This window comes from Sander lucioperca, chromosome 3 (genome assembly GCF_008315115.2).
Source record: "Sander lucioperca isolate FBNREF2018 chromosome 3, SLUC_FBN_1.2, whole genome shotgun sequence".
Lineage (NCBI taxonomy): Eukaryota > Metazoa > Chordata > Actinopteri > Perciformes > Percidae > Sander > Sander lucioperca.
The window spans coordinates 5,220,554-5,233,053 of record NC_050175.1 but is presented as its reverse complement, the minus strand read 5'-3'; the positions used below and the strand labels follow the sequence as shown (position 1 = coordinate 5,233,053).

Sequence of the window (12,500 nt, the reverse complement as noted above, 5' to 3'; positions counted from 1 at the left end):
ACGTGGTGGCGCACGCACAACCAGGTGAGCTTACAAGCCCCAGCTTTGTTGTTTCTAAGAAATCAGGAAAGAGGCAGAGGTGGAAAGTAACGAAATACATTGACTCACATTACTGTACTGAGTAATGTTTTTTAGTTTAGTATTTAGTTTTGTAAAATCGGTATTTTAAAATGTACTTGATTACGTTTTGAGTGAAGTATTGTATTTCTATCTAACCCTAACCCCGGTATGTATTGCTACAGGGGAACATAGGACCCTTTTTGGGAAAAACGGGGGACATAGGACCCGGGGAACATAGGACCCGGGGGACATAGGACCCGGGGAACATAGGACCCGGGGGACATAGGACCCGGGGAACATAGGACCCGGGGGACATAGGACCCGGGGGACATAGGACCCGGGGGACATAGGACCCGGGGAACATAGGACCCGGGGGACATAGGACCGGGGGAACATAGGACCCGGGGGACATAGGACCGGGGGAACATAGGACCCGGGGGACATAGGACCCGGGGAACATAGGAACCGGGGAACATAGGGATGATCCAGTCTACCGTTAGCTAGCTACCGTAACTGTAGGCTACTTTTAAAATGCCATATTTTCCCTCTGGGCTCACCAAAACGGACGTAAAAGCATATTAACCATTCACTCGCTAGTAAACATATTACATCTTTGATGTCATTTTTCAGTTTTTCAAGAATCGGTTTAGGAATCGGAATCGTTTTAAAAGTACCGGTTCGGCATCAGAAGGGTAAAAATCCAAACAATACCCAACCCTATCCGTTACTGAGTAAAAAATTCGAATAACGAAAACCGAAAGGAACAAAGAAAATCGCGCCCGGAACCACTACAGTGAGGAATGATCAGCATCTAGGCTGCCTACCAGGCGCCAAGTCTTCCTGTAGGACAGAGACCGAGATGGAGGAGGATCAGGAGAGCGACGACGGTTCAGTAGAAATGCTGAAACATCGAATTCTGCTGCCCAAAACGACGGAAATCCTTGGCAACATTTGAAAGACTGTTTTTCATTTCAATTCAAGAGGGCCAATAGTATCATCATGCAATGCCAGATGTGCTTGCCAAAGGTGACTGAACTGGCAGCATTGAATAACTCCACATCTAATCTGCAGAAGCATGTTGTGGTAAGTATTTGTGCATTGTTACTTCAAACGAAGTTTTCATGACTAATAGCAAATTGCCAATTAGCAAAACAACATGTTTCGTGGCATTGCTATTCTTTGTCTTGCACTAGCTACCCGTAGGACAACGTATGTAGGACACTGGCTAAATTGTGTGACATGTGTTATGTTGTTATTACATGTGTATACATTTGTGTAGATTATTCTTTAATTAAAAACAAAATAGTTTGGGATTTATGACCCCTTGTCCTATTTTCACTACATGGGAGAGGTAACTAAGTAACTTTTACTTAAAGTACATTTTAAATTAACTACTTATCACTTTTACTTGAGCTATTTTTCAGATAGGTAATTTCATTTGCACTTAAGTAATATTTCATCAAAGTATTGGTACTTTTTCCACCTCTGGAAACAGGACTGTGTTCCTGAAAGTGCGAGTCATTGCTGCATTGCGGCCTTTGTGGAGCAGCTCGACTTTTCATCAGGTAGAATAGCAACGCTATCTGTTTGCTGGTTCCCCTGGCAACCTCAGCCTTTATTTTACACTTTATAGGATTGATGACTAAGGCCGCACTGTGGATTTTGAAAATGCAATCACAGTCGGTGGTGGTAGCTCAACAAACACACAAAGACTGCTAGCAAAGATGCAGCACAGATCAAAGAGAAGTCGTGCTTTCATTCTGTACATCTGAGATAGTATTGATGCACCAAAACAGACTTCTATATCAGTTTAAGTGGAGCGATATATTTAGAATATTTCCAGAGCTTTACCTTGCAGTCAGACAACCTTTCAGGACGGGGAACTGAAGCCGTTATCTCTGCTCTCTTCAAAGCCACCAGACTCCTTTGACAAAAACAGTCATTTTACCTCGCAGAACACGGGATTTGCTGCTCTACTGCTGCCTCCATCGCTCAGTGTGTTTAAGTTATTGTGTGACTTCGGTGTTTTAAAAGGGTTAGGAACTAACAAAACTAACAAACCAACCAACCGACGGAGGCACCGGTAGAGCAGCAACTCCCATGTTCTGCGAGGTAAAATTGCTGTTTTTGTCAAAGGAGTCTGGTGGCTTTATTCTAAATATAGCGTACACTTAAACCGATATGGATTTTTCTAAATGGATCTAAAATGGTCCACAGAAGATGAAATTGAATGTCTGTGCTCGCCTGACCTTTTTCTCTAGTGCCACCAGATGTCCACTTATAAACCAGGGTACTCCCGGGATTCTTAAAGACATTTTTAATACCACATAGGATGAAATTTAATGCCAATTTCACGGCCATATCATGGAAAAATAGTGTGGATTTTAAGCCCTAAAAAAAGAATTATTTACCAAGAAACGTCACCTTAATTTAATAAAACGCTGTGAAGTGTGTTTGTACACTAATAACATCAAATTAATAAAAGCTCTAGAGCTTTTAGAGCTCTTATGCTATTAAACTAAAATACTAAATAAAGTAAATTTAAACGTAACCCACACAAATAATTAGTTATTTATGACGTTTTATTTAGAAAGAAAGAAAAAAAAGACCATTGTAATGACATTTTGTGTGCTTTAAAGGCCTTATTTTTTAGAATATTAAATTTAAGAGGTACGTGTCCCCCTAGGGGTACTTTGGAGGACTGCAGGGGGGGGACATGTCCCCCTAGGGGTACTTTGGAGGACTGCAGGGGGGACATGTCCCCCTAGGGATACTCTGGAGGACTGCAGGGGGTACGTGTCCCCCTAGGGGTACTCTGGAGGACTGCAGGGGGTACGTGTCCCCCTAGGGGTACTCTGGAGGACTGCAGGGGGTCCCTGTCCCCCCTAGGGGTACTCTGGAGGACTTTGCAAAATGCAAAAAAGGCTGTAGTTACTTTTTTCTACTGTCACTTTTTTCAAAGTTTACTGCTTATTTGAATTTTTTGTCACTTTTGTCGCCCTAGTGTTACCTTCCTTCTACTGTGTTTTTTCTCTAAGTATTTATTACTATTTTCGACCTATTCTTGCCTTACTTCCTTCTTTCTACCGTCTTTTTTCAAGGTTTTTCGCCTTTTTTCATCATCCAGGTACAAGGCAGGTACCAGCGCTGCCTGGAAGGAGACGTTGAGGGCTTAAAACACAGATAAACGTATTCTTCCTCTTTACAGAGACTTTTTCTTTCTACCAAAAATTTTTTGTGCTGGTTAGGGGGTACATGGCTTAAAAACACTGTTCAAAGGGGGAACATTACTGAAAAAAAGCTTGAGAACCTCTGGTTTAAAGGAACCCTAAAAACAAGAGAAATGAAAGTCTAATCGGCAGGTTTCCCCTTCCTCTGGCAGATAAGTTAACTCTGTAACAGAGAAACATGTTCCACAGTGTCCTCGGCGAGTTGAAGGTGTCCCTCACCTGATCAGCCAGCGACGTACTGAGCATGCTCATTAGCTCCCTCTCTGCTGTCAGCCGCCACATCTGCTCCCAACCGATTCGCCGCAGCCGCTCCAGGTAGAGAAGGATGACGCCTGCAGGAGGGAACAGGAAAGAAGTCACAAACATGACGGGGGGAACCGACTTTGACACAACACCGGTTGTGAAGCCACAGGGTCCTATCTTGCACCCAGCGCAGCGCACCGCTGCGACTGTTGACTTCAAGGCACCTAACCCTTACCTTAACCCTAAGAGGTGTTTTACATTAGATGCATCTAAGGTGGCGCGCGCCATCGTGACGTCAAAATGACGTAATATCCTGCTGGCGCGCCCAATTAATGGCGCGCGAGCAGAGGTTGCGCACGGCTCTCTTTTTTTCAGCGGCGCGCGACAAAGCGGAAACGGGAGGAGTTCGCGACAATGTGATGCCAGGACTCTCAGAGTGACCGCTAGTCTCTCTGGTAAACTTACTGGGTTAAGATGAGTTCTTTTATGGTGAATGAAAGGCTTGATCCACCAAGTAGCTCATCCAATCAAATCCAAGCATTGACGTCAATGCTGCAGCCAGTTCTGCCGTTGTTTACCTTTTTCTTCTTCTTCTAGTCCGTAGAAAGAGCAACGTCTGTAGCCTTTGCTCATTAGCGCCACCTCTGTTCAGGAGAAGACTGCAACTAGTGTCGCGAGCACCAGCGCGGGTATAAATAGTCACGGCGATCCCATGACGTCACATTTGCACGCGCCAGCTGGGCTGCGTCTAGTGTATAAGACCCTTAACCCTTGTCTTAGCCTAGTGCAGGGGTCACCAACCTTTTAGAAACTGAGAGCTACTTCATGGGTACTGAGTCATACGAAGGGCTACCAGTTTGATACACTCTTCTGAAATAACAAATTTGCTCAGTTTGCCTTTAGTTATATATGATTATTAATGATTAATGATAGTCAGCTATGTGAAGACACTGATCACGTTAATGATTTCTCACAATAATTATCAACAATGACTTAACAAGGTGGGAAACAGATAATGTCAATATTCAATTTTCATTTTTAGAACAGGCCTGAGGGCTACTCATGTGGTACTTGGGGGCTACCTGGTGGCCGCGGGCACCGTGTTGGTGACCCCTGGCCTAGTGCCTTCCAGGCACTACCGGTGTTTTTTTTTAATCTACCCAGTGAGTCAAAAAGTTAACTTCTAACACTGGTCCTGAGAGAACTTATAACTTAGGATTCGACACTATTAATAAAATGGACTTGAAATTGAAAGCCAGGTGTTACCTGTGTTGAAGCCCCGTCCCAGCGCAGGCCAGGGTTTGTGGTTCTTCCACAGGTTCCCCAGGTACCAGTCGCTCTGGTTCTCCACCAGGCCGATCACCTGCTTATCTGCAACACAACCGGCGTCACTCATCAGCACAAACCTCCAGCCAGTGTTGTACTCAAGACCACCTAAACCAGGGGTTCTCAAACACACCACTCACAGGTCTGCATCTCATTTCTATTCCAGGTCAAAGATCTGGAACAATCGGCAATTACAAAAAAACATTCGATCCGGTTTTTTGAGCGTCATGCAGTAACAGTACAGCAGTATTCGTACATGGCTCCATGTAGTTTTGTGACGCTTTTTGCAATGTTTTGGTTGCCTTTTTCAACGTTTTTGTAGATTTCTTCCATGTATAGTCAACATTTACTAACAATGTATTGAACAATAGAACATTTATTTCAAAATAGAAAATGTTACACTTCATAAGGTATTGTTTTCATAACACAAGGTATGGGCCGGGTCCAGGTGGACGTGGTCCGGACTTTAAGAAGCCCTGACCTAAATCGAGACCAAGTCATCGCCAAGACCAGAGTGTATCGAGACCGAGTCAAGACCAAGACTTTGAGGGGTTGAGACCGAATCAAGACCGAGACTTTGAGGGGTTGAGACGGAGTCAAGACCGAGACTTTGAGGGGTTGAGACCGAGACTTTGAGGGGTTGAGACGGAGTCAAGACCGAGACTCTGAGGGGTTGAGACGGAGTCAAGACCAAGACTTTGAGGGGTTGAGACGGAGTCAAGACCGAGACTCTGAGGGGTTGAGACGAAGACCGAGACTTTGAGGGGTTGAGACAGACCAAGACCGAGACCAAGACCAGTGTCCTGGCTCCCGCATTCACTTTTTTGGGAGTGCGTGTTGAGGGGGCGGGGAGAGGGGGTTAACAGTTACACATTTTAAATTAGAAATGAGTCAAGTTATTGGTTGCATTTAAAGCAGAAAGTTTTACATCCAATCACAGTAATGATGTTAACACATCAAATTTGACATCTCTGCAGTTGTGGTCTTGACCGGTCTTGAAATAAAATCCTTGAGTCCTCTTTATCCGAGCCCGAGTAAAAATGCAAGACCAATCTTGAGGACTGTCTCGTAGGACTGTCTCGTAGGACCGTCACCACCAAAAAGTGAAGCCAAAATCTCCGGGACCCTTGCCAACTTGTAATTTTGGAGCCAGAGTCGGCGCACCAGTGATTGCGCGGTGGGGCCGCGGTATCAAACACCCGCGCGACCAATCGCGAGTCAATCCACGCTGACGTTTCAGCCGGTTTTTATAGCATCAAATAACTAATAAAAACCAAACTGATTAGAAAATTAACACTTAAACAAACAACAGCGTGCTCAGAACTACCTAAAATGACAGAAACCAATTTTGGGAAACATTTATTTGGCGTGTTCTTGGAATTGTTTGGCCCAAGTCCCATCTGGGTGTTTGGTGTTTTAAGCCCCCAACGTCGTCTTCCAGGCAGCGCTGCCTGGAAGGCACTACAATTAGACAATGGTTAGGGTTAAGGTTAGGGTTAGGTGCCTTGAAGTCGACGTTGGGGGCTTAAAACACCATCGAGCTCCCATCTGCTAACATTAGGAAGCAGGTTTTATGACCTATACTTTTGGACGAACCAGATATTTTGGCTTATACAGTCTATGCATCAAGCCCTGAAGTTCGCAGACAGAATACAATTCAAAATGTCTCACCGGTGAACTTCCTAAAGATCCCCCAGAGCTCAGCGATGTCGGTGGCGAAGGTAATGTCCGTATCCAGGACGATGACCTTCGACAGGTCCGGTGGCAGAGCTTTGGTAAGCGTCAGCTTCATCAAGCCGTAAATCCCTGAGTAATGCTTGTTGGGTATCCACGACACCTCAGACTGAAACAACAAACAAGAAAACAGACTTATTATTGTCATTTCTACATCTTTATCTTTTCTTTTTAATCACTGTAAACTGACAGTGTTTGTTAATGTTAATATATGAGCAGTGTTCTGCGTGTGGGTTAACACATAGCCACATTCTGGATTTTTTGGCAAAGACTCGGTGTGTTTTTGTTTTGGAATCTGCAAATAGTGTCTTTTAATTAATTCTCTTGGTTCAGGGTAATTGGATCTGCATAAGTGCATCATCTGCAAACGTAATCGGCTTAGAGTCTCGTGTGTTTTCTCTCTCTCCGGTTTGAAACGCGAGTGAATGAAAAGCTGAAGAGAGAGAGAGAGAGGCTGCAGGTCGAAGCATCTGACAGCACAAAGGACCCATTGTTCAGCACAAAGACTGTGATCACTCACACACACACACACACACACTCACTTATGCATGCTCGTTCCTTACATTGGCGTCACCGTTGAGAGCCCATTCATCAACTTGACGTTAAAATAAATGATTTGGTGTTTTTGTGCTGAACTGTCACTTGACTTTGGGAGGAAAGTGTTTCCAACAGCACGTCCAGCTCAATTACAAATTGCTGCTGTCGAGTGAAAACCTCGTAACCCCCCCCCCCCCCCCGTCATGGCAATAGTCTTTTTTTTAGACTTTAAGGAGGACGGACGCTCTTAAGTGCCCTGTGGTCAAGATAACGAGGGTAGCAGACACAAAGTTTGTTTGGAAAAAATCAGGAAGCAAAATCTACTGTGGTGAGGTAATAACCTTGAAGAGTGGATCCTAACTAGAGCCCTGCCTGCTCCCAGTGGATTTCTGACCATTACCGCCCGTTCCCGCAGTGTGTGTTCTGCTAGCGCCCGCTCCAGTAGTGTGTGTTCTGCTAGCGCCCGCTACAGTAGTGTGTTCTGCTAGCGCCCGCTACAGTAGTGTGTGTGCTCTCCTACCTCCCGTTCCCGCAGTGTGTGTGTTCTGCTAGTGCCCGCTACAGTAGTGTGTTCTGCTAGCGCCCGCTACAGTAGTGTGTTCTGCTAGCGCCCGCTACAGTAGTGTGTTCTGCTAGCGCCCGCTACAGTAGTGTGTTCTGCTAGCGCCCGCTACAGTAGTGTGTTCTGCTAGTGCCCGCTACAGTAGTGTGTTCTGCTAGCGCCCGCTACAGTAGTGTGTTCTGCTAGCGCCCGCTCCCACAGTGTGTGTTCTTCTAGTGCCCGCTACAGTAGTGTGTTCTGCTAGCGCCCGCTACAGTAGTGTGTTCTGCTAGCGCCCGCTACAGTAGTGTGTTCTGCTAGCGCCCGCTCCCACAGTGTGTGTTCTTCTAGTGCCCGCTACAGTAGTGTGTTCTGCTAGTGCCCGCTACAGTAGTGTGTTCTGCTAGCGCCCGCTACAGTAGTGTGTTCTGCTAGCGCCCGCTACAGTAGTGTGTTCTGCTAGCGCCCGCTCCCACAGTGTGTGTTCTGCTAGTGCACGCTACAGTAGTGTGTTCTGCTAGTGCCCGCTACAGTAGTGTGTTCTGCTAGCGCCCGCTACAGTAGTGTGTTCTGCTAGCGCCCGCTCCCACAGTGTGTGTTCTTCTAGTGCCCGCTACAGTAGTGTGTTCTGCTAGTGCCCGCTACAGTAGTGTGTTCTGCTAGCGCCCGCTACAGTAGTGTGTTCTGCTAGCGCCCGCTACAGTAGTGTGTTCTGCTAGCGCCCGCTCCCACAGTGTGTGTTCTGCTAGTGCACGCTACAGTAGTGTGTTCTGCTAGTGCCCGCTACAGTAGTGTGTTCTGCTAGCGCCCGCTACAGTAGTGTGTTCTGCTAGCGCCCGCTCCCACAGTGTGTGTTCTGCTAGTGCACGCTACAGTAGTGTGTTCTGCTAGTGCCCGCTACAGTAGTGTGTTCTGCTAGTGCCCGCTACAGTAGTGTGTTCTGCTAGTGCCCGCTACAGTAGTGTGTTCTGCTAGCGCCCGCTCCCACAGTGTGTGTTCTGCTAGTGCACGCTACAGTAGTGTGTTCTGCTAGCGCCCGCTACAGTAGTGTGTTCTGCTAGCGCCCGCTACAGTAGTGTGTTCTGCTAGCGCCCGCTCCCACAGTGTGTGTTCTGCTAGTGCACGCTACAGTAGTGTGTGTGCTCTCCTACCTCCCGTTCCCGCAGTTACAAACATTACCTTGGTTGTCAAGATTGACCATTGATTTTATGTCTTCTCCCCTCTCACAGGGAAACTAATTACTTTACTGAGTAGTATTTATAATAATAATAATAATAATAATAATAATAATAATAATAATAATAATAAATATGCATATCTGTCGGTTATTCACAGTCATACAAGTGCAATAATTAGTTATTCTAGTGCAATATGAGGGCAAAGTGACATAAAAATGAACAAGAATGCAGGAAATGAAGTGTTAATTTTATATGGGACCCCCCCGGTAATAATGTTGAAACAAAACCTACGCCCTTGAGTACATATACTAAAAAGGTGTTTCTGATATTCTGCCCGAGCATTTTAACACAAGTAGGGGTGGACACAATGTTAGAAATATCAGACATGGATGTTAATGAGTTAAATACAGAAACTACTTACTTTTAATATGAACTAGGAACTTTCTTTTGAATACAGTTTTCAGTCTAAATGTTTCCCAAACTGCAGATTGACCCTTCACCACATCCCATTACACACACTCGGGAAGCCTAAACACTCCTCTGATCTGTGTTAACGTGACAGACACGCTTTACGTTTTCACCGTGCAGGGCTCGTATTGACGTCTCCCCGTTCTTTGATACTCAGAGGTGAATCTCTTCTGTTAAAAGGAGATTTATAAATACGTTTAAACTCGACTCGTCTGCGTGTCCTCACAACTCGCAGAGGCTTTTCCTTTTGATTTGGTAAATGTCAGATCTGACTTTGCCTCACCTTGTCCTTAAAGAGATGAGTTTGAATGAGTGTGTGTGTGTGTGTGTGTGTGTGTGTGTGTGTGGAAGAAGTATTCAGATCCTTTACTTAAGTTAAAGTACTAATGCATGCTGTAAAAAAATAATCTGTTACAAGTAATAGTCCTTCATTGAAAATGTTACTTAAAAAATATATAAGTATCATCAGGAAAATGTAGTTTAAGTATTAAAAGTAAAAGTACTAGATGCAGAAATAACATTATATATATATATATATATATAAAAACACACAAATAACAAATTTTAGAAACTATAAAACAGTTGTGTGTTCAATGGTCTGATCATCTCAGCTGGACTTGTAGCTGTTATATTGTTGTCTTGTTGTCTAGTTTACTTTATTATAAAACATCAGATGTTATAAACTACATGTGTTTTGTGTGCAGTAATCTTAATGTGTAAAGTAACTAGTAACTAAAGCTGTAACAGATGAATGTAGTGGAGTAAAAAGTACAATATTTCTCTCTGAAATGTAGCGGAGTAGAAGTAGAAAGTACCTCAACATTTGGACTTAAGTACAGTATCACCACTGACGATGTGTGTGTGTGTGTGTGTGTGTGTGTTGCGCGTGTGTTGCGCGTGTGTGTGTGTGTGTGTGTGTGTGTGTGTGCGTGCGCGTGTTCGTTCGTGTCCGCTTACCTTGAGTTCATCCGCATCGTAGAAGCTGACTTGCACAGACGGGACCATCCAGGACTGAAACAGCGAGCTCAGGATACGATTGGCTACTGTGTCAGTGATGAAATGAAAGTGGAGAGGGTTTCTCCTGAGAAACGGGAAGAAAAAGAAGAGGGTGATGATGATCCACGGACACCCGTTCTCATTCCGAACTCGTAAAATAAGGACGTTTGGACAGTGGCTGTCAGCGTCTGATGTGACGAAAAAGGCGTCTTTCAGCGTGTTTGTGTAACGCACCGGGGAGAGCAGCAGTTAGAGAGGATTTAACGAGTAGTATGTAAGGGCGAATTTCCGCGTATGGAGGTTGGATGAGTCAAACAAACACAGGACTTTCACCCAGGAGAGCGGGGTTCGCATCCCGCTTGTCACGCTTGCTATAGTCGCTTTTTATTTTCCTCCCGCGTGTCACAGAACCGTACGCCCACCCACGACCCTTTCCTAAACCCAACCATCCCGTTCTTCCCGCGTGTCACGGAACCGTAAGCCCACCCACGACCTTTTCCTAAACATAACTGCGTCAAAAGGGACGGCAATAGTCCCGACCAAGCGTGTTTACTTATAGCGCTAAAGGGACGGCAATAGTCCCGACCAAGCGCGTTTACTTATAGAGCTAAAGGGACGGCAATAGTCCCGACCAAGCGTGTTTACTTATAGCGCTAAAGGGACGGCAATAGTCCCGACCAAGAGCGTTTACTTATAGTGCTAAAGGGACGGCAATAGTCCCGACCAAGAGCGTTTACTTATAGCGCTAAAGGGACGGCAATAGTCCCGACCAAGAGCGTTTACTTATAGCGCTAAAGGAGACTTTTAGCGTCAATAAGAACGACAAAGGCACCTGACCAAGCGTCCGTATTTTACGAGATGAGTGTGAGAACCTGTTGCGGACACAGCTCCAAAGCTTCTCTGGTTGGCAGTTTAGTGTTTTGGGTGGATTTAGTCTAATCGGCTCTAAAAGCATCGGTGTCCTCACTTACCTAATACCACCTTAACTAGGGCTGGGAACCCAATTCAATACTTTTAAACGTACAATATGTAACTTTCTGCCGCTAGGGGTCTCTCAACCAAAACAATGGATTGTAAACACGGACGTTTGATGACGGTAGTCGGGGAAGTTGCGTGGAATTATGGTAGTCTATCGTCGATTACAATGCATCTGTTCACAGACAAGTTTACCCATTCAAGTTTATTCACGTTATGTTTTGTAACGTTTATTCATATCATGCTAATAAAATAGCTCCAGTTTCCCCAACATAATTAAGTTTTTCTTGATTCAATCTGTATTGTTAGCTAGTTGACCAGTTAGCTAGTGATCCAGGGCTAACGGTAGCAGGTTTTAGCTGCTGGCTAATGATTGCTTTTATCAATGGTCAAAACAATTATACTACTAATAACTTTATGAACGTATTGAACGATGTTGTAACCCTATGTTATCCACCAAGCATTAGCTAGCATTAACGTTAGCTACTTGTCAACCAGCACATACATTGTAGTAACATTACGCTGGATTAATATTGATATTTATCAATAATAAGGTTTCTGCTGTATTACTGTGTTGCAAAGTGGCATGTAATTAATCACAAAATGATGCCTTTTGGCAGAAAAAGCAGTGTTACCCGTATTTTTTTCTGTGACGTATGATTTACAATTACTCTTGAATCTGGGTGCCCGTGTTTTGACGGAAGTTACGAGTAACTAGATGGTGAAAGGTTATATGACGCCACTGACGAGCGACTAAATGAAATGTGACGTGTCTGAAAATAAAATAACAGATTTCTCTGGGTTTACCATTTGGTGGAAACATTTGGAATAGTTTAACTACACAACTCAAAAAAATATATAACATAGGTATGGTCGTTTTTAGACATTTTAATGCAGAAAAGTTACATATTGTACCTTTAAGGCAGCGACCGAATTGGCTCTAAGGTATCAAGTATCGAAAAATGCCTCGTCATTCAATACCCAGTTTCAATACCTAAGGAGTAAATCTCATCAGTGTCAGTGAGACAATAAACTCGCAGCATGCTTCTACCAAGATTTTATAATGTCTGTGATTGGCTGTCTAAGGCCTCCTGCACACTGGCTGCGTGGCGTCTGTTGGTACACGATCCGTTCTGCCTGCACGATCCGTTCTGCGCATGCGCAAAATGTTTGCGCATGCGCGGTTGTACGAGGATTTACGACACTGCACGA

General features: G+C 44.6%; 1 protein-coding gene across 2 annotated transcripts in view; it reads right to left on the bottom strand.

The window, feature by feature from the left end:
- large2 (LARGE xylosyl- and glucuronyltransferase 2) overlaps positions 1–12,500 on the bottom strand; it is a 35,597-nt gene that overhangs the window by 8,520 nt on the left and 14,577 nt on the right. For both annotated transcript variants that reach the window (XM_031316270.2, XM_031316271.2), the window contains exons 4-7: positions 10,275–10,398; positions 6,531–6,702; positions 4,800–4,904; positions 3,510–3,622 (exon numbers count right to left, since the gene is read on the bottom strand). In XM_031316270.2, coding sequence (XP_031172130.1) covers positions 3,510–3,622; positions 4,800–4,904; positions 6,531–6,702; positions 10,275–10,398 — 514 coding nt within the window. The remainder of the gene's footprint in view (positions 1–3,509; positions 3,623–4,799; positions 4,905–6,530; positions 6,703–10,274; positions 10,399–12,500) is intronic.